This window comes from Scyliorhinus torazame, chromosome 31 (genome assembly GCF_047496885.1).
Source record: "Scyliorhinus torazame isolate Kashiwa2021f chromosome 31, sScyTor2.1, whole genome shotgun sequence".
In the NCBI taxonomy this organism is placed as follows: domain Eukaryota; kingdom Metazoa; phylum Chordata; class Chondrichthyes; order Carcharhiniformes; family Scyliorhinidae; genus Scyliorhinus; species Scyliorhinus torazame.
The window spans coordinates 16505476-16529148 of NC_092737.1; the positions used below are offsets into that span (position 1 = coordinate 16505476).

Below are 23673 nucleotides of genomic sequence, written 5' to 3' on the forward strand. Positions count from 1 at the left end.
GCTCCCGGAGAATTCACTGAATTCAATCACTGGACATCGTCTGTATTATAGTTTGTTAGTTATCTGTCCACGTGTTTGTTAATAAATCGTTTTACTAGTTAAAGGACTCTATGTTTTGTGTTGATCTTTACCTCGGCCATAACGCAGACAATAACATCTTGTACCTGGAATATTTGACCCTGACGGCGAAAAATGTTGATTCTCAGACGGAAGGTGCTTCCAGCCCCTCTGGGGGAGTTAGAGGTCCTGTGGCCATAATTCCAAAGATGAACACGGGATGTTCCCCCTCCCCGTCATGTTAAATAGCGCCACAGATCTCCGCTCTGTCAGTCAGTTGTTGTTGTTATGACGATCACCATTGTGTCTTGACAGGTGTTCAGCGCGAGGGCTGGCGATTACTACGAGCAGCCGTCCTACGCGGGCGGCTCCCCAGCTTTCTCCCCCGAGCCCGAGATCTCCCCCAAGTGCCTGATCAACGAGAAGGACTTGGCGTTGTACGAGCGGCTGGGCAATGGTTCCTTCGGAGTGGTGAGGCGCGGGGAGTGGAGGCTCCCGAACGGTCGCATTGTGAGTAGCTGACACATAGCCTGGGGCCTACTGTCGCCACGCGTCCCGCAGCATGTGAAGCCAGCCTGCCTGCCCCATTCCCCCCCCCCCCTCACCCTGCCCAAATCCAGGCTGTGTTACCTCAGTAGGCACCCCCCCCCCCCCCCCCCCCCCCCCCCCCCTCCCCGGCCCTGTTTCGAATGAGATCTTAAGGAGGACGTACAAGGTCCCACAGTCCCTACTGGGAGACGAGCAAGGGGGAAGGCCCCCCCTTGTGTCCCGAGGCCAATTTCTCTCTCCCTCGGTCAACATCACTACAGACACAAATGGTCATGATCGCTCTCTGATTGCGGCTTGTGCGAACCTACTGGGCCAAAGTCGGAGCCGCGTTTCCCACCGTGCAACACTGACTCAAATGCCAAAGCTTTTCATTGGCTGGTGAGGTGCTTCGGGTCATCCTGGGGTCGTGAAAGGCGCTATATAAATGCTTGACCTTATTTGTGCTTCCAATTTCCGGCGCGTTCTCATTGACAGTGAGGATCGAAGAGCTGCAGGCCCGTCACTGTGGGTGGTCGAGGCTTTCGCCCCACCCTGTGGGGAGGATGGCCAATGTTGGAACTGAGGGCAACGCGGCAATAGGCTGGGAGGGGACTGGTTGGCAGGCCCTGGGCAGCGTTGGCTGGGGTTTATTATGATGAATAACGCCCCGATGCCGGGGCAGGCCGATGTTGAGGCCTTCATGTTGAGGCCTTGTCTCTGATGGCATGATTCCCTGTCTCCCTGTGATCTAATCACCCGCCTCGTGTTTCAGTTGAACGTGGCTGTGAAGTGTCTGAGGTCGGACATTTCGAACGAGGCCGACGCCATGGCCGACTTCCTACAAGAGGTGAACGCGATGTACGCAATCAACCACCAACACCTCATCCAGCTGTACGGAGTCATCCTCAGTCAACCCATGAAAATGGTGAGTATCAACTTGCAAGGGATGCCCAGCAACAATGAACAGCTTTACTCCTGGTTAGGGGTCTCGCATGGCATCTGTGGCTCGATCCACCAAACTCTCTGCCTCCATCTCTCCCTGGTCTCAAGCCTTCTCACCTTTACTTTCTGGGTTAAGGGTCAACGTTCTCACTTGGGGCCGGGGTCAGTGCCAATGTGCCTCTTTTCTGGGTTTGAGATCTGATTGGGGCCTAAATTCTGACTTGGAGCCCAGATACAGGCCTATATTCTGGAGTGGAACTTGAGTTCTGCGTCTCGAGGCCTCCGGCTTGGACCCTGGGGCCTGAATTCAGGGTCGGGGTATGGTTTCTGCATTGGGACCAGGCCCGGGAGCGTGGGTTCTGGGTTGGAGCCTGGGCCTGGATGACTAGGTTCTCAATTGAGGTCTGGGGCCTGGGGCCTAGGTTCTGAGTTGGGGGCTGGGCCCTGGAACCGAGGCTCTGGTTTGGGGTCTGGCACCTGGGTCCTGGGACCTAGGTTCTGGGTTGGAATCTGGGCCCTGGGGCCTAGGTTCTGGGTTAGAGTCTGAACCCTGGAGCCCAGGTTCTGGGTTGGAGTCTGAGCCCAAGGGCCTGTGGTTCTGGGTTAGAGTCTGGGCCCTAGGGCCTAGCTTCTGGGTTGGAGTCTGGGCCCAAGGGCCTAGGTTCTGGGTTAGAGTCTGGGCCCCAGGGCCTAGCTTCTGGGTTGCAGTCTGGGCCCTACGACCGAGGTTATCGTTTGGAGTCTGGTACCTGGGGCCCAGGTTCTGTGTTGGGGTCTGGGCCCTGGGACCTAGGTTCTGGGTTGGGATCTGGAGCCTGGGGCCTCAAGCCAATGCTCTGCGTTGGAGTCTAAGCCCTGGTGCCTAGGTTTTGAGTTGGGGCCTGGCCCTGGAATCTAGGGTCTATGTTTGGGTCTGGGGCCTAGAGCCTAGGTTCTGGATTGGAATCTGGGCCCTGGGGCCTAGGTTCTGGTTTGGAATCTGGGCACTGGTCCAGGACTGGGAATGTAGGTTCTGGGTTGGGTCTGGAGCCTGGAGCATCGGTTCTGGATTGGAGTCAGAACGTTCGGGCCTAGGTTCTGGGTTTGAGTCCAGGACTGGGAACGTCGGTTTTGATTTGGGTCTGGAGCCTGGAGCCTCGGTTCTGGGTTGGAATGTGGGCACCTGGGCCTAGTTTCTGGGTTGGAATCTGAGTTCTGGAGCCTAGGTTCTGGGTTGGAGACCAGGACCGGGAACCTAGGTTCTGGGTTGGGTCTGGGGCCTGGATCCTAGATTCTAGGTTGGAATCTGGGCACTGCAGCCTTGGGTCTGGTTTGGAGTCTGGGCCTTGGGGCATAGGTTCTGGGTTGGACTCCGGACCTTGGGGCCTAGGTTCGGGGTTTGTGTCTGGGCCTTGGGGCCTAGGTTCGGGGTTTGTGTCTGGGCCTTGGGGCCTAGGTTCGGGGTTTGCATCTGGGCCTTGGGGCCTAGGTTCGGGGTTTGAGTCTGGGCCTTGGGGCCTAGGTTCTGGGTTGAACTCTGGGCCTTCGGATCTAGTTCTGGGTTGGGGCCTGTATGCTGAACTGGGGTTCTGAATCTGTGTTGAGGACTTGGGTTCTGGATTGGAACCTGGATTCTTGTTTCAAACGTTGGTTTGGGCCTTGGTTCTGGATTGAGACTGGTTCCTGTTCAACTTCATCCAAAAGTCCTACCGATCGCCTGGCATTGAATGAAACTTGCCACAGGCCTTGGATTGGGCACCATTTTGACAATGTTTTGTTGAAGCTCCCTCTGGGAACAAAACAACAATAAGCCAATCTGAGCGTGCGATCAATCATTACATGACCAATCTCCCATTTGATTAATCAGTAACCATAAATTATTCAATATAATTGGGTTAATATCCAACAAAACATTTAGCATTCCAATGAAATATTCTGTGTAAGTGGTCGCCTAGCCTATCTCCAGCATGGGGTTAGATACAGACTAAAGCTCCCTCTACACTGTCCCCATCAAACACTCCCAGGACAGGTACAGCACGGGGTTAGATACAGAGTAAAGCTCACTCGACACTGACCACATCAAACACTCCCAGGACATGTACAGCACGGGGTTAGATACAGAGTAAAGCTCCCTCTACACTGACCCCATCAAACTCTCGCAGGACAGGTACAGCACGGGGTTAGATACAGAGTTAAGCTCCCTCGACACTGACCCCATCACACACTCCCAGGACATGTACAGCACGGGGTTAGATACAGAGTAAAGCTCCCTCTACACTGTCCCCATCAAGCACTCCCAGGACAGGTACAGCACGGGGTTAGATACAGAGTAAAGCTCCCTCTACACTGACACCATCACACACTCCCAGGACAGGTACAGCACGGGGTTAGATACAGAGTAAAGCTCCCTCTACACTGTCCCCATCAAACACTCCCAGGACAGGTACAGCACAGGGTAAGATACAGAGTAAAGCTCCCTCTACACTGTCCCCATCAAGCACTCCCAGGACAGGTACAGAAGGGGGTTAGATAGAGAGTAAAGCTCCCTCGACACTGTCCCCACCAAACACTCCCAGGACAGGTACAGCACGGGGTTAGATACAGAGTAAAGCTCCATCTACACTGTCCCCATCAAACACTCCCAGGACAGGTACAGCACGGGGTTAGATACAGAGTAAAGCTCCCTCTACACTGTCCCCATCAAACACTCCCAGGACAGGTACAGCACGGGGTTAGATACAGAGTAAAGCTCCCTCTACACTGTCCCCATCAAACACTCGCAAGACAGGTACAGCACGGGGTTAGGTACAGAGTAAAGCTCATTCTACACTGTCCCCATCAAACACTCCCAGGACAGGTACAGCACGGGTTGAGATACAGAGGAAAGCTCCCGGAATACTGTCCCCATCAAACACTCCCAGGACAGGGACAGCACAGGGTTAGATACAGAGTAAAGCTCCCTCTACACTGTCCCCACCAAACACTCCCAGGACAGGTACAGCACAGGGTTAGATACAGAGTAAAGCTCCCTCTACACTGTCCCCACCAAACACTCCCAGGACAGGTACAGCACAGGGTTAGATACAGAGTAAAGCTCCCTCTACACTGTCCCCATCAAACACTCCCAGGACAGGTGCAGCACAGGGTTAGATACAGAGTAAAGCTCCCTCTACACTGTCCCCATCAAACACTCCCAGGACAGGTACAGCACGGGGTTAGATACAGAGTAAAGCTCCCTCTACACTGTCCCCATCAAACACTCCCAGGACAGGTACAGCACAGGGTTAGATACAGAGTAAAGCTCTCTCTACACTGTCCCCATCAAACACTCCCAGGACAGGTACAGCACAGGGTTAGATACAGACTAAAGCTCCCTCGACACTGACCCCATCACACACTCCCAGGACATGTACAGCACGGGGTTAGATACAGAGTAAAGCTCCCTCTACACTGTCCCCATCACACACTCCCAGGACAGGTACAGCACGGGGTTAGATACAGAGTAAAGCTCCCTCTACACTGTCCCCATCAAACACTCCCAGGACAGGTACAGCACAGGGTAAGATACAGAGTAAAGCTCCCTCTACACTGTCCCCATCAAGCACTCCCAGGACAGGTACAGAAGGGGGTTAGATAGAGAGTAAAGCTCCCTCGACACTGTCCCCACCAAACATTCCCAGGACAGGTACAGCACGGGGTTAGATACAGAGTAAAGCTCCATCTACACTGTCCCCATCAAACACTCCCAGGACAGGTACAGCACGGGGTTAGATACAGAGTAAAGCTCCCTCTACACAGTCCCCATCAAACACTCCCAGGACAGGTACAGCACGGGGTTAGATACAGAGTAAAGCTCCCTCTACACTGTCCCCATCAAACACTCGCAAGACAGGTACAGCACGGGGTTAGGTACAGAGTAAAGCTCATTCTACACTGTCCCCATCAAACACTCCCAGGACAGGTACAGCACGGGTTGAGATACAGAGGAAAGCTCCCGGAATACTGTCCCCATCAAACACTCCCAGGACAGGTACAGCACGGGGTTAGATACAGAGTAAAGCTCCCTCTGCACTGTCCCCATCAAACACTCCCAGGACAGGTACAGCACGGGGTTAGATACAGAGTAAAGCTCCCTCTGCACTCTCCCCATCAAACACTCCCAGGACAGGTACAGCACGGGGTTAGATACAGAGTAAAGCTCCCTCTGCACTGTCCCCATCAAACACTCCCAGGACAGGGACAGCACAGGGTTAGATACAGAGTAAAGCTCCCTCTACACTGTCCCCACCAAACACTCCCAGGACAGGTACAGCACAGGGTTAGATACAGAGTAAAGCTCCCTCTACACTGTCCCCACCAAACACTCCCAGGACAGGTACAGCACAGGGTTAGATACAGAGTAAAGCTCCCTCTACACTGTCCCCATCAAACACTCCCAGAACAGGTACAGCACGGGGTTAGATACAGAGTAAAGCTCCCTCTACACTGTCCCCATCAATCACTCCCAGGACAGGTACAGCACGGGGTTAGATACAGAGTAAAGCTCCCTCTACACTGTCCCCAACAAACACTCCCAGGACAGGTACAGCACGGGGTGAGATACAGAGTAAAGCTCCCTCTACACTGTCCCCATCAAACACTCCCAGGACAGGTACAGCACAGGGTTAGATACAGAGTAAAGCTCCCTCTACACTGTCCCCATCAAACACTCCCTGGACAGGTACAGCACAGGGTTAGATACAGAGTAAAGCTCCCTCTGCACTGTCCCCATCAAACACTCCCAGGACAGGTACAGCACGGGTTAGATACAGAGTAAAGCTCCCTCTGCACAGTCCCCATCAAGCTCTCCCAGGACAGGTACAGCACGGGGTTAGATACAGAGTAAAGCTCCCTCTACACTGTCCCCATCAAACACTCCCAGGACAGGGACAGCACAGGGTTAGATACAGAGTAAAGCTCCCTCTGCACTGTCCCCACCAAACACTCCCAGGACAGGGACAGCACAGGGTTAGATACAGAGTAAAGCTCCCTCTACACTGTCCCCACCAAACACTCCCAGGACAGGTACAGCACAGGGTTAGATACAGAGTAAAGCTCCCTCTACACTGTCCCCATCAAACACTCCCAGGACAGGTACAGCACGGGGTTAGATACAGAGTAAAGCTCCCTCTACACTGTCCCCATCAAACACTCCCAGGACAGGTACAGCACAGGGTTAGATACAGAGTAAAGCTCCCTCTACACTGTCCCCATCAAACACTCCCAGGACAGGTACAGCTCAGGGTTAGATACAGAGTAAAGCTCTCTCTACACTGTCCCCATCAAACACTCCCAGGACAGGTACAGCACATGGTTAGATACAGAGTAAAGCTCCCTCTGCACTGTCCCCATCAAACACTCCCAGGACAGGTACAGCACAGGGTTAGATACAGAGTAAAGGTCCCTCTGCACTGTCCCCATCAAACACTCCCTGGACAGGTACAGCACAGGGTTAGATACAGAGTAAAGCTCCCTCTGCACTGTCCCCATCAAACACTCCCAGGACAGGTACAGCACGGGTTAGATACAGAGTAAAGCTCCCTCTGCACAGTCCCCATCAAACACTCCCTGGACAGGTACAGCACGGGGTTAGATACAGAGTAAAGCTCCCTCTACACTGTCCCCATCAAACACTCCCAGGACAGGTACTGCACGGGGTTAGATACAGAGTAAAGCTCCCTCTACGCTGTCCCCGTCAAACACTCCCAGGACAGGTACAGCACGGGGTTAGATACAGAGTAAAGCTCCCTCTACACTGTCCCCATCAAACACTCCCAGGACAGGTACAACACGGGGTTAGATACAGAGTAAAGCTCCCTCTACACTATCCCCATCACACACTCCCAGGACAGGTACAGCACGGGGTTAGATACAGAGTAAAGCTCCCTCTGCACTGTCCCCATCAAACACTCCCAGGACAGGGACAGCACAGGGTTAGATACAGAGTAAAGCTCCCTCTACACTGTCCCCACCAAACACTCCCAGGACAGGTACAGCAGGGGGTTAGATACAGATTAAAGCTCCCTCTGCACTGTCCCCATCAAACACTCCCAGGACAGGGACAGCACAGGGTTAGATACAGAGTAAAGCTCCCTCTACACTGTCCCCATCAAACACACCCAGGACAGGTACAGCACGGTGTTAGATACAGAGTAAAGCTCCCTCTACACTGTCCCCACCAAACACTCCCAGGACAGGTACAGCACGGGGTTAGATACAGAGTAAAGCTCCCTCTACACTGTCCCCCATCAAACATTCCCAGGACAGGTACAGCACGGGGTTAGATACAGAGTAAAGCTCCCTCTACACTGTCCCCATCAAGCACTCCCAGGACAGGTGCCATTTGACCCATCAAGCCCATGCTGGCCCTTTGCAATTGCTTTCTAATTGCAGTCCCCTCACTCCCGCCGCTGCCGACTGCCCTTTCGCCCCTTCGTCCGGCTCACGTCCCTCTCTTGTCACGTGTGCGTCCAATTATCCCTTTTGAAAGCTCCCCTTTCAGGCAGATCGGCCGGAATCGCTGCATTAAATTGATTTTCATCGGCCGTGTCTCAGCGGGCAGCACCTTGCGGCCTCCGCTTCCCGATTCCTGAGCGGAGAAACCACTCCTGGCATTCGGGGTGCAGTCCCGGGGGAGTGCCGCACCGTCAGAGGTACCTCCCATTCAAAACCGAGGCCCCTCTCTGCAGCCTCACGGTGGAAGTTAACGATCGAGTCACCCTATCCCGAAGAGGGAGTGGGTGGGAGGGGGTCTCCGGGGCTGTACGACATCCGTTCTTGAGCCCTCCACCAACATCTGGGAGGCTGACGATCCGGCCATTCTCTCACAGCTGTTCGCGGGAGCTTGCTGTGGGCGTTCCCCACGTTACAGCAGTGACCCATCCTCAAAACCTTTTAACGCGCTCGAGGCTCCCGAAGGTCGTTCGCGGCTCGTTTGCCGATTCTCTCCCATCCATTTCCCCGCTCACCACCCCTCCCCTCACCGTCCTCTCTCTCTCTCTCGCTCTAGGTGACTGAGCTGGCGCCGCTGGGGTCGCTCTACGACTACCTGAGGGCCCGGCACGGATCGTACGCCATCCACTTGCTCTGGCTCTACGCCACGCAGGTGTGCGAGGGCATGGACTACCTGGAGAGCAAACGTTTCATCCACCGCGACCTCGCGGCCCGCAACATCCTGCTCGCCTCCGAGGACCTGGTGAAGATCGCTGACTTTGGACTGATGCGCTCGCTCTCGAACTCCGATCATTACGTGATGCAGGCCCATCGCAAGATCCCCTTCGCCTGGTGAGATGCACTACATATCCATGTGTGTCTGTACATGCGTTTGCATGAGCGCGTGCTTGTTTGTGTGTATGTGTGCGCGAGCGCGCAGCTTTCTAAAAATAAATTTAGAGTACCCAATGCTTTTTCCTAATTAAGGGGCAATTTAGCGCGGCCAATCCCTGCGCATCTTTGGGTTGTGGGGGCGAAATCCACGCAGACACGGGGAGAATGTGCAAACTCCACACGGACAGTGACCCGGGGCCGGGATTCGAACCTGGGACCTCGGCGCCGTGAGGCAGCAGTGCTAACTGCCGCGCCCCCGTGTTGCCTCAGTGTGTGTGCACAGCTAACTGTTTTGATTCCCCTTCATGGGGACGGACGGCCAGCACATGCTGCCCGTCCGCAATTGCCCCTCGAACTGAGCGGGCTGGCTCCACCATTTCCAAGGGAGAGTCGAGAGTCGACCACATCACTGAGTGGGGGATCTGGAGTCCCTAACTGCCCTCCACTTCAGAGGGGCATTTGAGCGTCGACCACGTTGGCTGTGTGAGGTCAGGAGTCTCGCGTAGGCCAGACCGGGGTAAGGACGGCAGATCTCCCTCCCTGAAGGGGACATCGGTGAACCAGATGGGTTTCAAATAACAATCCATGGTAGTTGTCATGGTCATCGTCATTGAGACCGTTTTTCTACCAGTGGTGGGCTTTCAACCCATGTGCGCCCCCCCACCCCCCAACGGCAGGAGCATTAGTCTGGGGTCTCCGGATTACTAGTCCAGCGAGAGGTACAATACAGAAAGAGCCCATTCAGCCCATCCTCATTGCACCGGCTCTCCGAATGATTTACCCAGAACCACTTCCCTCGCTTCTCCAGCCCCACCTCCCCCCCGCAACCCGACACAGCCTCCCGTTTCAGAACACAATCCGGTTTCCGCTGGAAAGCCTCGATCGCGCCGGCCTCCACCGCGCTCTCGGACAGTGCCTTCCCTGTCCTCAGCCCTCGCCGAGTGAAAGCGTCCCTCCTCCCGCCTCCCTCGCTCCTTTAGCCAATCACCTTCAATCTGTGTCCCTCTCGTTCTCAATAGTTCCACCAATTGGAACGGTTTCTCCCCCCCCTCCCCCCCATCGACTCTGTCCCGGAACCCCGCCCCCCCCTCACAAACACCTCCATCAAATCTCCTCTCAACCTTCCCTCCTCCCTGCAGAACAGTCCCAGCTTTTCCGATTGAGCCACGGAACTGAATCCTGGAACCGTTCTTGTGAACCTCCTCTGCGCTCTCTCCAACGTGTTCACATCCTTCCGATAGTGTGGCCCAGAACTCTGCACAATATTCCAGCTGAGTGGATACGTGTCTGGGATAAGTTCAGTGTAACGTCCTTGCTATTGTACTCTCTGCCCCTATTAATAAAACTCAGAATACCAAATGTTTTATGCACTGCTCGTTCCGCCTCTCTGATGACTTTTTTAGGGCTGGTTTAGCACACTGGGCTAAATCGCTGGCTTTGAAAGACCAAGGCAGGCCAGCAGCACGGTCCAATTCCCGTACCAGCCTCCCCGAACAGGCGCCGGAATGTGGCGACTAGGGGCCTTTCACAGTAACTTCATTTGAAGCCTACTTGTAAGCGATTTTCATTTTTCACTTCATTATTTACATAGACTGGAATAGAGAGGGCAAGGCTGTAGTCTGTACAGATGGGGGTATGTGGGCTCCCTAATCCAATTCTGTGTGACTGCGTACCAATTCTCCATGTGTTTGTATGTGTGTATATACTGCCGCTACACCTTGTCCAAACCGTGTGCCACCCTCGTGCGCATTTACCTCAGCGTTACGGTATAATTCCTGCGTAACCGTGCGCTTGTCCAAGCCTGTACAGACACCTGTACAGGTGGGGATTAGACAGCTCCACGCGTACTGGTCCCCCACCCCTGCAACCCAGGGAGCATAATGTCGTTCCCCAGGCTCCGGCGAGGGGAGAGAGTCACTCACCCCCTCCTCCGCACTTCGAGGAGGGCGCGCCAGTACGAAAGGGGACTCTCTTCCCCCCCCCCCCCCCCCACCCCCACCCCACCCCACCCGCCCACCTCGTCCTCGGCCGCTGAACCCGACACATTGACAGGCCGCCTCTCCCGCGTTTCTGTCCCTTCCCAGGTGTGCTCCGGAAAGCCTGAAGTCCGGGTCGTTCTCCCACGCGTCCGATGTCTGGATGTTCGGTGTGGTGCTGTGGGAGCTGTTCTCGTACTGCGAGGAGCCTTGGATGGGAATGTACGGTCGCGAGGTAAGGCGAGAGTGCCCAGTGAAAGGGGCCGGTGACGGAGAAAAGCTCTCGCCCTGGCGAGTGGGTGAATAATCAGAGGTTGGGGGGGGGGGGTAGGGTCAGTACGTTTGCGGATGACACAAACATTGACCGGGTGTTTAACAGTGAGGTTGAGTGTCTTGGATGACAGGAAGATATAATAATCTTTATAATGAATGTGATTACTGTATAACTGTACCTTTAATGTGATGATCCCTTTGAGACCGGGTTTGGAACCCTGGGGGACTCCGCCTCTGCCCCCCCAGGGAATTGTATATAAAGTAATGTTCAGTGGGCAGCGTGCAGTGAGCACACTTCTCGGCAGCTGTCTGGTTCTCTGGTAATTAAAGCCTTTGAATTATCAATCTTCTCTCTCGAGTCATAATTGAGGGTATCTCAATAATAATCTTTATTAGTGTCACAAGTACGGCTTACATTAACAGTGCAATGAAGTTACTGTGACAATCCCCTAGTCGTCACATTCCGGCGCCTGTTCGGGTGCACGGAGGGAGAATTCAGAATGTCCGATTCACCTAACAAGCACGTCTTTCGGGGACTTGTGGGGGGAAACCGGAGCACCCGGAGGAATCCCACGCAGACACGGGGGAGAACGTGCCGACTCCGCACAGACAGTGACCCAAGCCGGGAATCGAACCCGGGTCCTTGGCACTGTGAAGCGACAGTGCTAACCACTGTGCCGCCCGAGAGACGGGTTGGTCTAATGGACGGATAAGTGGCAGACGGAATTTAACCCTGAAAAGTGTGAGGTGATCCACTTTGGAAGGAGTGATGTGACAAGGGAGTATTCAATGAACGGCCTGATGCCGGGAAGTTCGAAGGAACAAAGGGACCTTGGCGTGTTTGCCCACAGATCTCTGAGGGCGGAAGGGCAGGTTAGTAAGGTGGTGAAAAAGGCAAATGGGACACTCGCCTTTATCGATCGAGGCATAGATTACAAAAGCAGGGAGGTCATGTTGGAGTTGGACAGAACTTTGGTGAGGCCACAGCTGGAGCACTGTGTGCAGTTCTCGTCGCCACATTTTCTGCCTATCTATTCCAATGACGTTGTCGCTGGGTTCGAGACCTGCAGATAGTCGAATGTGATTCCAATAAAAATCAGGAACTAAAAGTCAAATGACGACCATGAAAACCATTGTCGACCTACGTAACAACCCATCCGGTTCACCAATGTCCCCTTTTGGGAAGGAAACCTGCCGTCCTTACCCCGGTCTGGCCTACACGTGACTCCTGATCCCACACAGCCAATGTGGTCGACGCTCAAATGCCCCTCTGAAATGGAGGGCAGTCAGGGACGGGCATTAAGCGCAGGCCCAGCCACCGGCCCCCACGTCCTGTCAATTTAACGGAACAAAATCTCCCCCCCCCCCCCCCCCCGAGGTTTGAACAGCCCCCATCAGGGGCCGAGTGGGCGCCAGGGACCCGGGTTCGAGTCCACCCTCGGGTCGCTGCCTGGGCGGAGTCTGCGCGTCCTCCCCCCGTGTGTGCGTGGGTTTCCTCCGGGTGCTCCGGTTTCCTCCCACAGTCCAAAGATCTGCGGGTTAGGTGCACCTCGGCTGCCCTGCGAACCACTGCGCCACTGTCTGAACTCGTTAACTTGCGAACCATTTAATTTCTCGCTAACGCAATGATGGCGTCTTTAATGACACTGCGGCACTCCGGGTGTGTGTCTCCCTCTCTCTCCAGATTTTAATGATGATCGACCGTGAGAAGAAGCGACTGGAGCAACCCGTCGATTGTCCGGCGAATATTTACGCCCTGGCGCTCCAGTGCTGGGCAGCTGCTCCTGAAGCCCGGCCCTCCTTCACCACCCTTCGACCACAACTGAAGGAGGTACCATCGCATCAGCCTTGTCCCTGGCTTCAGTCCCCTCTTTACCCACCCCTCCCCCATTTAGGACACGAGCAGGAGAGTACCCCCCAAGTGAGAATGGGAGGGGTGGAGACAGTAACCGGCACCCACAGCACAAGGCGTGGGCACTGGTTACTGAGACCGAGTGGGGCTGGTTACAGAGACCGAGTGGACGCTGGTTACAGAGACCGAGTGGGGGCTGGTTACAGAGACCGAGTGGGGGCTGGTTACAGAGACGGAGTGGGGCTGGTTACAGAGACGGAGTGGGGGCTGGTTACAGAGACGGAGTGGGGCTGGTTACAGAGACGGAGTGGGGCTGGTTACAGAGACCGAGTGGGGCTGGTTACAGAGACGGTGTGGGGCTGGTTACAGAGACGGAGTGGGGGCTGGTTACAGAGACGGAGTGGGGCTGGTTACAGAGACGGAGTGGGGGCTGGTTACAGAGACGGAGTGGGGCTGGTTACAGAGACCGAGTGGGGCTGGTTACCGAGACCAAGTGGGGCTGGTTACCGAGACCGAGTGGGGCTGGTTACAGAGACCGAGTGGGGCTGGTTACAGAGACCGAGTGGGGCTGGTTACAGAGACGGAGTGGGGGCTGGTTACAGAGACGGAGTGGGGGCTGGTTACAGAGACGGAGTGGGCGCTGGTTACAGAGACCGAGTGGGGCTGGTTACAGAGACCGAGTGGGGCTGGTTACAGAGACCGAGTGGGGCTGGTTACAGAGACGGAGTGGGGGCTGGTTACAGAGACGGAGTGGGGGCTGGTTACAGAGACCGAGTGGGGCTGGTTACAGAGACGGAGTGGGGCTGGTTACAGAGACGGAGTGGGGGCTGGTTACAGAGACGGAGTGGGGGCTGGTTACAGAGACCGAGTGGGGCTGGTTACAGAGACCGAGTGGGGGCTGGTTACAGAGACCGAGTGGGGCTGGTTACAGAGACCGAGTGGGGCTGGTTACAGAGACGGAGTGGGCGCTGGTTACAGAGACCGAGTGGGGCTGGTTACAGAGACGGAGTGGGGGCTGGTTACAGAGACCGAGTGGGCTCTGGTTACTGAGACCGAGTGGGGCTGGTTACAGTGACCGAGTGGGGTCTGGTTACTGAGACGGAGTGGGGCTGGTTACAGAGACCGAGTGGGGCTGGTTACAGAGACCGAGTGGGGCTGGTTACAGAGACGGAGTGGGGCTGGTTACAGAGACGGAGTGGGGCTGGTTACAGAGACCGAGTGGGGCTGGTTACAGAGACCGAGTGGGGGCTGGTTACAGAGACGGAGTGGGGGCTGGTTACAGAGACCGAGTGGGGGCTGGTTACAGAGACCGAGTGGGCAGTGGTTACAGAGACGGAGTGGGGCTGGTTACAGAGACGGAGTGGGGGCTGGTTACAGAGACCGAGTGGGGCTGGTTACAGAGACGGAGTGGGGGCTGGTTACAGAGACCGAGTGGGGCTGGTTACAGAGACCGAGTGGGGGCTGGTTACAGAGACGGAGTGGGCAGTGGTTACAGAGACCGAGTGGGCAATGGTTACAGAGACGGAGTGGGGGCTGGTTACAGAGACGGAGTGGGCGCTGGTTACAGAGACGGAGTGGGCGCTGGTTACAGAGACGGAGTGGGGCTGGTTACAGAGACGGAGTGGGGGCTGGTTACAGAGACGGAGTGGGCGCTGGTTACAGAGACGGAGTGGGGGCTGGTTACAGAGACGGAGTGGGCGCTGGTTACAGAGACGGAGTGGGCGCTGGTTACAGAGACGGAGTGGGGCTGGTTACAGAGACGGAGTGGGGGCTGGTTACAGAGACGGAGTGGGGCTGGTTACAGAGACGGAGTGGGCGCTGGTTACAGAGACCGAGTGGGGCTGGTTACAGAGACCGAGTGGGGCTGGTTACAGAGACCGAGTGGGGCTGGTTACAGAGACCGAGTGGGGCTGGTTACAGAGACCGAGTGGGGCTGGTTACAGAGACGGAGTGGGGCTGGTTACAGAGACGGAGTGGGGGCTGGTTACAGAGACGGAGTGGGGCTGGTTACAGAGACGGAGTGGGGCTGGTTACAGAGACGGAGTGGGGCTGGTTACAGAGACCGAGTGGGGCTGGTTACTGAGACGGAGTGGGGCTGGTTACAGAGACGGAGTGGGCGCTGGTTACAGAGACGGAGTGGGGGCTGGTTACTGAGACGGAGTGGGCGCTGGTTACAGAGACGGAGTGGGGGCTGGTTACTGAGACGGAGTGGGGGCTGGTTACAGAGACCGAGTGGGGGCTGGTTACAGAGACCGAGTGGGGGCTGGTTACAGAGACCGAGTGGGGCTGGTTACAGAGACGGAGTGGGGGCTGGTTACAGAGACCGAGTGGGGCTGGTTACAGAGACGGAGTGGGGGCTGGTTACAGAGACCGAGTGGGGCTGGTTACAGAGACGGAGTGGGGGCTGGTTACAGAGACGGAGTGGGGGCTGGTTACAGAGACGGAGTGGGGCTGGTTACAGAGACGGAGAGGGGGCTGGTTACAGAGACCGAGTGGGGCTGGTTACAGAGACGGAGTGGGGCTGGTTACAGAGACCGAGTGGGGCTGGTTACAGAGACCGAGTGGGCAGTGGTTACAGAGACGGAGTGGGGGCTGGTTACAGAGACGGAGTGGGGCTGGTTACAGAGACGGAGTGGGGCTGGTTACTGAGACCGAGTGGGGCTGGTTACAGAGACCGAGTGGGGCTGGTTACAGAGACCGAGTGGGGCTGGTTACTGAGACCGAGTGGGGGCTGGTTACAGAGACGGAGTGGGGCTGGTTACAGAGACCGAGTGGGCAGTGGTTACAGAGACGGAGTGGGGCTGGTTACAGAGACTGAGTGGGGCTGGTTACAGAGACGGAGTGGGTCTGGTTACAGAGACCGAGTGGGGCTGGTTACAGAGACGGAGTGGGGCTGGTTACAGAGACCGAGTGGGCAGTGGTTACAGAGACGGAGTGGGGGCTGGTTACAGAGACCGAGTGGGGCTGGTTACAGAGACCGAGTGGGGCTGGTTACAGTGACCGAGTGGGGCTGGTTACAGTGACCGAGTGGGGCTGGTTACAGAGACCGAGTGGGGCTGGTTACAGAGACGGAGTGGGGGCTGGTTACAGAGACGGAGTGGGGCTGGTTACAGAGACCGAGTGGGGCTGGTTACTGAGACGGAGTGGGCACTGGTTACAGAGACCGAGTGGGGGCTGGTTACAGAGACGGAGTGGGGCTGGTTACAGAGACCGAGTGGGGCTGGTTACTGAGACGGAGTGGGCGCTGGTTACAGAGACCGAGTGGGCAGTGGTTACAGAGACGGAGTGGGGGCTGGTTACAGAGACGGAGTGGGGCTGGTTACAGAGACGGAGTGGGGCTGGTTACAGAGACCGAGTGGGGCTGGTTACAGAGACCGAGTGGGGCTGGTTACAGAGACGGAGTGGGGGCTGGTTACAGAGACGGAGTGGGGCTGGTTACAGAGACGGAGTGGGGGCTGGTTACAGAGACGGAGTGGACGCTGGTTACAGAGACCGAGTGGGGGCTGGTTACAGAGACGGAGTGGGGCTGGTTACAGAGACGGAGTGGGGCTGGTTACAGAGACCGAGTGGGGGCTGGTTACAGAGACCGAGTGGGGCTGGTTACAGAGACGGAGTGGGGCTGGTTACAGAGACCGAGTGGGGGCTGGTTACAGAGACGGAGTGGGGCTGGTTACAGAGACCGAGTGGGGGCTGGTTACAGAGACCGAGTGGGGGCTGGTTACAGAGACCGAGTGGGGCTGGTTACAGAGACGGAGTGGGGGCTGGTTACAGAGACGGAGTGGGCGCTGGTTACAGAGACCGAGTGGGGGCTGGTTACAGAGACGGAGTGGGGCTGGTTACAGAGACCGAGTGGGGCTGGTTACTGAGACGGAGTGGGGGCTGGTTACAGAGACGGAGTGGGGCTGGTTACAGAGACCGAGTGGGGCTGGTTACAGAGACCGAGTGGGGCTGGTTACAGAGACGGAGTGGGGGCTGGTTACAGAGACGGAGTGGGGCTGGTTACAGAGACCGAGTGGGGGCTGGTTACTGAGACCGAGTGGGGCTGGTTACAGAGACCGAGTGGGGCTGGTTACAGAGACGGAGTGGGGGCTGGTTACTGAGACCGAGTGGGGCTGGTTACTGAGACGGAGTGGGGCTGGTTACAGAGACGGAGTGGGGCTGGTTACAGAGACCGAGTGGGGCTGGTTACAGAGACGGAGTGGGGGCTGGTTACAGAGACGGAGTGGGGGCTGGTTACAGAGACGGAGTGGGGGCTGGTTACAGAGACCGAGTGGGGCTGGTTACAGAGACGGAGTGGGGCTGGTTACAGAGACGGAGTGGGGGCTGGTTACAGAGACGGAGTGGGGGCTGGTTACAGAGACGGAGTGAGGCTGGTTACAGAGACGGAGTGGGGGCTGGTTACAGAGACGGAGTGGGGGCTGGTTACAGAGACGGAGTGAGGCTGGTTACGGAGACCGAGTGGGGCTGGTTACAGAGACGGAGTGAGGCTGGTTACAGAGACGGAGTGGGGGCTGGTTACTGAGACCGAGTGAGGCTGGTTACAGAGACGGAGTGGGGGCTGGTTACTGAGACCGAGTGGGGGCTGGTTACAGAGACGGAGTGGGGCTGGTTACAGAGACGGAGTGGGGGCTGGTTACAGAGACCGAGTGGGGCTGGTTACAGAGACCGAGTGGGGCTGGTTACAGAGACCGAGTGGGGGCTGGTTACAGAGACGGAGTGGGCACTGGTTACAGAGACGGAGTGGGGGCTGGTTACAGAGACCGAGTGGGGCTGGTTACAGAGACCGAGTGGGGCTGGTTACAGAGACCGAGTGGGGGCTGGTTACAGAGACCGAGTGGGGCTGGTTACAGAGACGGAGTGGACGCTGGTTACAGAGACCGAGTGGGGCTGGTTACAGAGACCGAGTGGGGGCTGGTTACAGAGACGGAGTGGGCGCTGGTTACAGAGACGGAGTGGGGCTGGTTACAGAGACGGAGTGGGCAGTGGTTACAGAGACGGAGTGGGGGCTGGTTACAGAGACGGAGTGGGCTCTGGTTACAGAGACCGAGTGGGGGCTGGTTACAGAGACGGAGTGGGGCTGGTTACAGAGACGGAGTGGGCGCTGGTTACAGAGACGGAGTGGGCAGTGGTTACAGAGACGGAGTGGGGGATGGTTACAGAGACGGAGTCGGGCTGGTTACAGAGACGGAGTGGGCGCTGGTTACAGAGACGGAGTGGGCAGTGGTTACAGAGACGGAGTGGGCGCTGGTTACAGAGACGGAGTGGGCGCTGGTTACAGAGACGGAGTGGGCGCTGGTTACAGAGACGGAGTGGGCAGTGGTTACAGAGACGGAGTGGGGGATGGTTACAGAGACGGAGTGGGGCTGGTTACAGAGACGGAGTGGGGGCTGGTTACAGAGACGGAGTGGGGGCTGGTTACAGAGACGGAGTGGGGCTGGTTACAGAGACCGAGTGGGGGCTGGTTACAGAGACGGAGTGGGCGCTGGTTACAGAGACGGAGTGGGCAGTGGTTACAGAGACGGAGTGGGGGATGGTTACAGAGACGGAGTGGGGGCTGGTTACAGAGACCGAGTGGGGGCTGGTTACAGAGACGGAGTGGGCAGTGGTTACAGAGACGGAGTGGGGGATGGTTACAGAGACGGAGTGGGGGCTGGTTACAGAGACGGAGTGGGGGCTGGTTACAGAGACCGAGTGGGGGCTGGTTACAGAGACGGAGTGGGCGCTGGTTACAGAGACCGAGTGGGGGCTGGTTACAGAGACGGAGTGGGCAGTGGTTACAGAGACGGAGTGGAGGATGGTTACAGAGACCGAGTGGGGCTGGTTACAGAGACGGAGTGGGGCTGGTTACAGAGACGGAGTGGGCAGTGGTTACAGAGACGGAGTGGAGGATGGTTACAGAGACGGAGTGGGGCTGGTTACAGAGCCGGAGTGGGGCTGGTTACAGAGACCGAGTGGGGCTGGTTACAGAGACCGAGTGGGCAGTGGTTACAGAGACGGAGTGGGGGCTGGTTACAGAGACAGAGTGGGGGCTGGTTACAGAGACCGAGTGGGGCTGGTTACTGAGACGGAGTGGGCGCTGGTTACAGAGACGGAGTGGGGCTGGTTACAGAGACGGAGTGGGCAGTGGTTACAGAGACCGAGTGGGGCTGGTTACAGAGACCGAGTGGGGGATGGTTACAGAGACGGAGTGGGGGCTGGTTACAGAGACGGAGTGGGGGCTGGTTACAGAGACCGAGTGGGGGCTGGTTACAGAGACGGAGTGGGCGCTGGTTACAGAGACCGAGTGGGGGCTGGTTACAGAGACGGAGTGGGCAGTGGTTACAGAGACGGAGTGGAGGATGGTTACAGAGACGGAGTGGGGCTGGTTACAGAGCCGGAGTGGGGCTGGTTACAGAGACCGAGTGGGGCTGGTTACAGAGACCGAGTGGGCAGTGGTTACAGAGACGGAGTGGGGGCTGGTTACAGAGACGGAGTGGGGGCTGGTTACAGAGACCGAGTGGGGCTGGTTACTGAGACGGAGTGGGCGCTGGTTACAGAGACGGAGTGGGGCTGGTTACAGAGACGGAGTGGGCAGTGGTTACAGAGACCGAGTGGGGCTGGTTACAGAGACCGAGTGGGGGCTGGTTACAGAGACCGAGTGGGGCTGGTTACAGAGACCGAGTGGGGGCTGGTTACAGAGACCGAGTGGGGCTGGTTACAGAGACCGAGTGGGGGCTGGTTACAGAGACCGAGTGGGGCTGGTTACAGAGACGGAGTGGGGCTGGTTACAGAGACGGAGTGGGCAGTGGTTACAGAGACGGAGTGGGCGCTGGTTACAGAGACCGAGTGGGGCTGGTTACAGAGACGGAGAGGGGGCTGGTTACAGAGACGGAGTGGGGCTGGTTACAGAGACGGAGTGGGGCTGGTTACAGAGACGGAGTGGGGCTGGTTACAGAGACGGAGTGGGCTCTGGTTACAGAGACGGAGTGGGGGCTGGTTACAGAGACGGAGTGGGGGCTGGTTACAGAGACCGAGTGGGGCTGGTTACAGAGACCGAGTGGGCTCTGGTTACAGAGACCGAGTGGGGCTGGTTACAGAGACCGAGTGGGGGCTGGTTACAGAGACCGAGTGGGGCTGGTTACAGAGACCGAGTGGGGGCTGGTTACAGAGACCGAGTGGGGGCTGGTTACAGAGACGGAGTGGACGCTGGTTACAGAGACGGAGTGGACGCTGGTTACAGAGACGGAGTGGGGCTGGTTACAGAGACCGAGTGGGGCTGGTTACAGAGACGGAGTGGACGCTGGTTACTGAGACCGAGTGGGGCTGGTTACAGAGACGGAGTGGGGCTGGTTACTGAGACCGAGTGGGGCTGGTTACAGTGACCGAGTGGGGGCTGGTTACAGAGACCGAGTGGGGGCTGGTTACAGAGACGGAGTGGGGCTGGTTACTGAGACCGAGTGGGGCTGGTTACAGAGACGGATTGGGGCTGGTTACTGAGACCGAGTGGGGCTGGTTACTGAGACGGAGTGGGGCTGGTTACAGAGACGGAGTGGGGGCTGGTTACAGAGACGGAGTGGGGCTGGTTACAGAGACCGAGTGGGGCTGGTTACAGAGACCGAGTGGGGCTGGTTACAGAGACGGAGTGGGGCTGGTTACAGAGACGGAGTGGGGGCTGGTTACAGAGACCGAGTGGGGCTGGTTACAGAGACCGAGTGGGGCTGGTTACAGAGACCGAGTGGGGCTGGTTACTGAGACCGAGTGGGGCTGGTTACAGAGACCGAGTGGGGCTGGTTACTGAGACCGAGTGGGGCTGGTTACAGAGACGGAGTGGGGCTGGTTACAGAGACGGAGTGGGGCTGGTTACAGAGACGGAGTGGGGGCTGGTTACAGAGACGGAGTGGGGCTGGTTACAGAGACGGAGTGGGGCTGGTTACAGAGACGGAGTGGGGCTGGTTACTGAGACCGAGTGGGGGCTGGTTACAGAGACGGAGTGGGGCTGGTTACAGAGACGGAGTGGGGGCTGGTTACAGAGACGGAGTGGGGGCTGGTTACAGAGACGGAGTGGGGCTGGTTACAGAGACCGAGTGGGGCTGGTTACAGAGACGGAGTGGGGCTGGTTACAGAGACCGAGTGGGGCTGGTTACAGAGACCGAGTGGGCACTGGTTACAGAGACGGAGTGGGGCTGGTTACAGAGACCAAGTGGGGCTGGTTACAGAGACCGAGTGGGGCTGGTTACAGAGACCAAGTGGGGCTGGTTACAGAGACGGAGTGGGGGCTGGTTACAGAGACCGAGTGGGGCTGGTTACAGAGACGGAGTGGGCGCTGGTTACAGAGACCGAGTGGGGGCTGGTTACAGAGACCGAGTGGGGCTGGTTACAGAGACGGAGTGGAGCTGGTTACAGAGACCGAGTGGAGCTGGTTACAGAGACCGAGTGGAGCTGGTTACAGAGACGGAGTGGGGCTGGTTACAGAGACCGAGTGGAGCTGGTTACAGAGACCGAGTGGAGCTGGTTACAGAGACGGAGTGGGGCTGGTTACAGAGACGGAGTGGACGCTGGTTACAGAGACCGAGCGGGGGCTGGTTACAGAGACCGAGTGGGGCTGGTTACAGAGACGGAGTGGGCGCTGGTTACAGAGACGGAGAGGGGGCTGGTTACAGAGACGGAGTGGGGGCTGGTTACAGAGACGGAGTGGGGCTGGTTACAGAGACCGAGTGGGGGCTGGTTACAGAGACCGAGTGGGGCTGGTTACAGAGACGGAGTGGGGCTGGTTACAGAGACGGAGTGGGGCTGGTTACAGAGACCGAGTGGGGCTGGTTACAGAGACCGAGTGGGGGCTGGTTACAGAGACCGAGTGGGCAGTGGTTACAGAGACGGAGTGGGGGCTGGTTACAGAGACGGAGTGGGGCTGGTTACAGAGACGGAGTGGACGCTGGTTACAGAGACCGAGTGGAGCTGGTTACAGAGACCGAGTGGGGCTGGTTACAGAGACGGAGTGGGGGCTGGTTACAGAGACGGAGTGGGGGCTGGTTACAGAGACGGAGTGGGGCTGGTTACAGAGACCGAGTGGAGCTGGTTACAGAGACCGAGTGGAGCTGGTTACAGAGACCGAGTGGAGCTGGTTACAGAGACGGAGTGGGCACTGGTTACAGAGACGGAGTGGGGGCTGGTTACAGAGACGGAGTGGACGCTGGTTACAGAGACCGAGCGGGGGCTGGTTACAGAGACCGAGTGGGGCTGGTTACAGAGACGGAGTGGGCGCTGGTTACAGAGACGGAGAGGGGGCTGGTTACAGAGACGGAGTGGGGGCTGGTTACAGAGACGGAGTGGGGCTGGTTACAGAGACCGAGTGGAGCTGGTTACAGAGACCGAGTGGGGGCTGGTTACAGAGACCGAGTGGAGCTGGTTACAGAGACCGAGTGGGGGCTGGTTACAGAGACGGAGTGGGGCTGGTTACAGAGACGGAGTGGGCAGTGGTTACAGAGACGGAGTGGGGCTGGTTACAGAGACGGAGTGGGCACTGGTTACAGAGACCGAGTGGGGCTGGTTACAGAGACGGAGTGGGGCTGGTTACAGAGACGGAGTGGGCAGTGGTTACAGAGACGGAGTGGGGCTGGTTACAGTGACCGAGTGGGGGCTGGTTACAGAGACGGAGTGGGGCTGGTTACAGAGACCGAGTGGGGCTGGTTACAGTGACCGAGTGGGCGCTGGTGACCGAGACGGAGTGGGGGCTGGTGACCGAGACGGAGTGGGCAGTGGTGAGGGAGCGTGGCTGCAGTAACCAGTATTTGGGGATCGACACTGAACATTTGCCTCTTCACTATATTAGGCTCGACCAATGGAAGTGAAGGCCGTTCAGGATTTCAGTGAGCCAGGGAAACTCTCGATGCAGATCAACGACCAAGTTACAATTGTAGACGGACGGTGAGTGTCTTTGAGGGCGTGGGAGAGACCATGGCCGGGATTCTCCGAGCCCGCGCCGGGTCGGAGGATCGCCGGGTCGGCACGGGATTCCCGCCACCCCGCTCCGGCGCGGGGACTCGATTCTCCGCGGACCGGAGAACCGCCCGCCAGCCGCGTGCCGCAGTCCACGCGGCGCGGGCCGGGGGGGGGGGGGGGGGGGGCGCCACCGAAAAAGCCCCCAGCGGCCATTCTTCGGCGCTCGGCGGGCCGAGCTCCGACGAGTCCCGCCGGCGTGGTTCTAATCTGATAGCACCCGGCGGGAGCTCGGACCCGCGGCCATGGTGGCGGTCCTGGGGGTGGGGGGGGGGGGGTGGGGGCAGACTCTGGGGGGGTCCTCAGAGGTGGGCAGGCCCGCGATCGGGGGCCACCGTCCGGCGGGCCATCGCGATCGGAGGAGGACCTACCTTCCTCCGTGAGGCCCACCGTTCGCCATGTCAGCGTCGTCCGCGCCCAAGTGGGAGGCCTCGCGCCTGCGCAGCCTGGGCAGTAGGCCCCGCCGGCAGCCAGAGCTGCGGGGCGAAGGCCGGGGCTGTGCTAGCCCCATGGAGAACGGGGAATCACCCCGAACCTTCGAGGGAAAAGTCCGGAGTGATTCTAGCCCGTATTCCGGCGGGCGGCGGGCGTAGTCCCCAAAGGGGAGAATCCCGCCCAGCATGTCCATCACCACGGACATCGCCAATCATATCCCTGGATCAAGACCACAGGCCATACGTACCCCTGTATCAACCAATAGCGGTAAATAGGATTGATGGGGGTCAC

At 57.8% G+C, this 23673-nt stretch overlaps 1 protein-coding gene across 1 annotated transcript in view; it reads left to right on the forward strand.

The window, feature by feature from the left end:
• Nucleotides 1–23673, forward strand: part of LOC140404721 (activated CDC42 kinase 1-like) — a 98702-nt gene that overhangs the window by 13791 nt on the left and 61238 nt on the right. Inside the window, 6 exon segments of the mRNA XM_072493403.1 lie at nt 373–567; nt 1358–1510; nt 8555–8829; nt 10956–11082; nt 12805–12951; nt 22781–22875. Coding sequence (XP_072349504.1) covers nt 373–567; nt 1358–1510; nt 8555–8829; nt 10956–11082; nt 12805–12951; nt 22781–22875 — 992 coding nt within the window.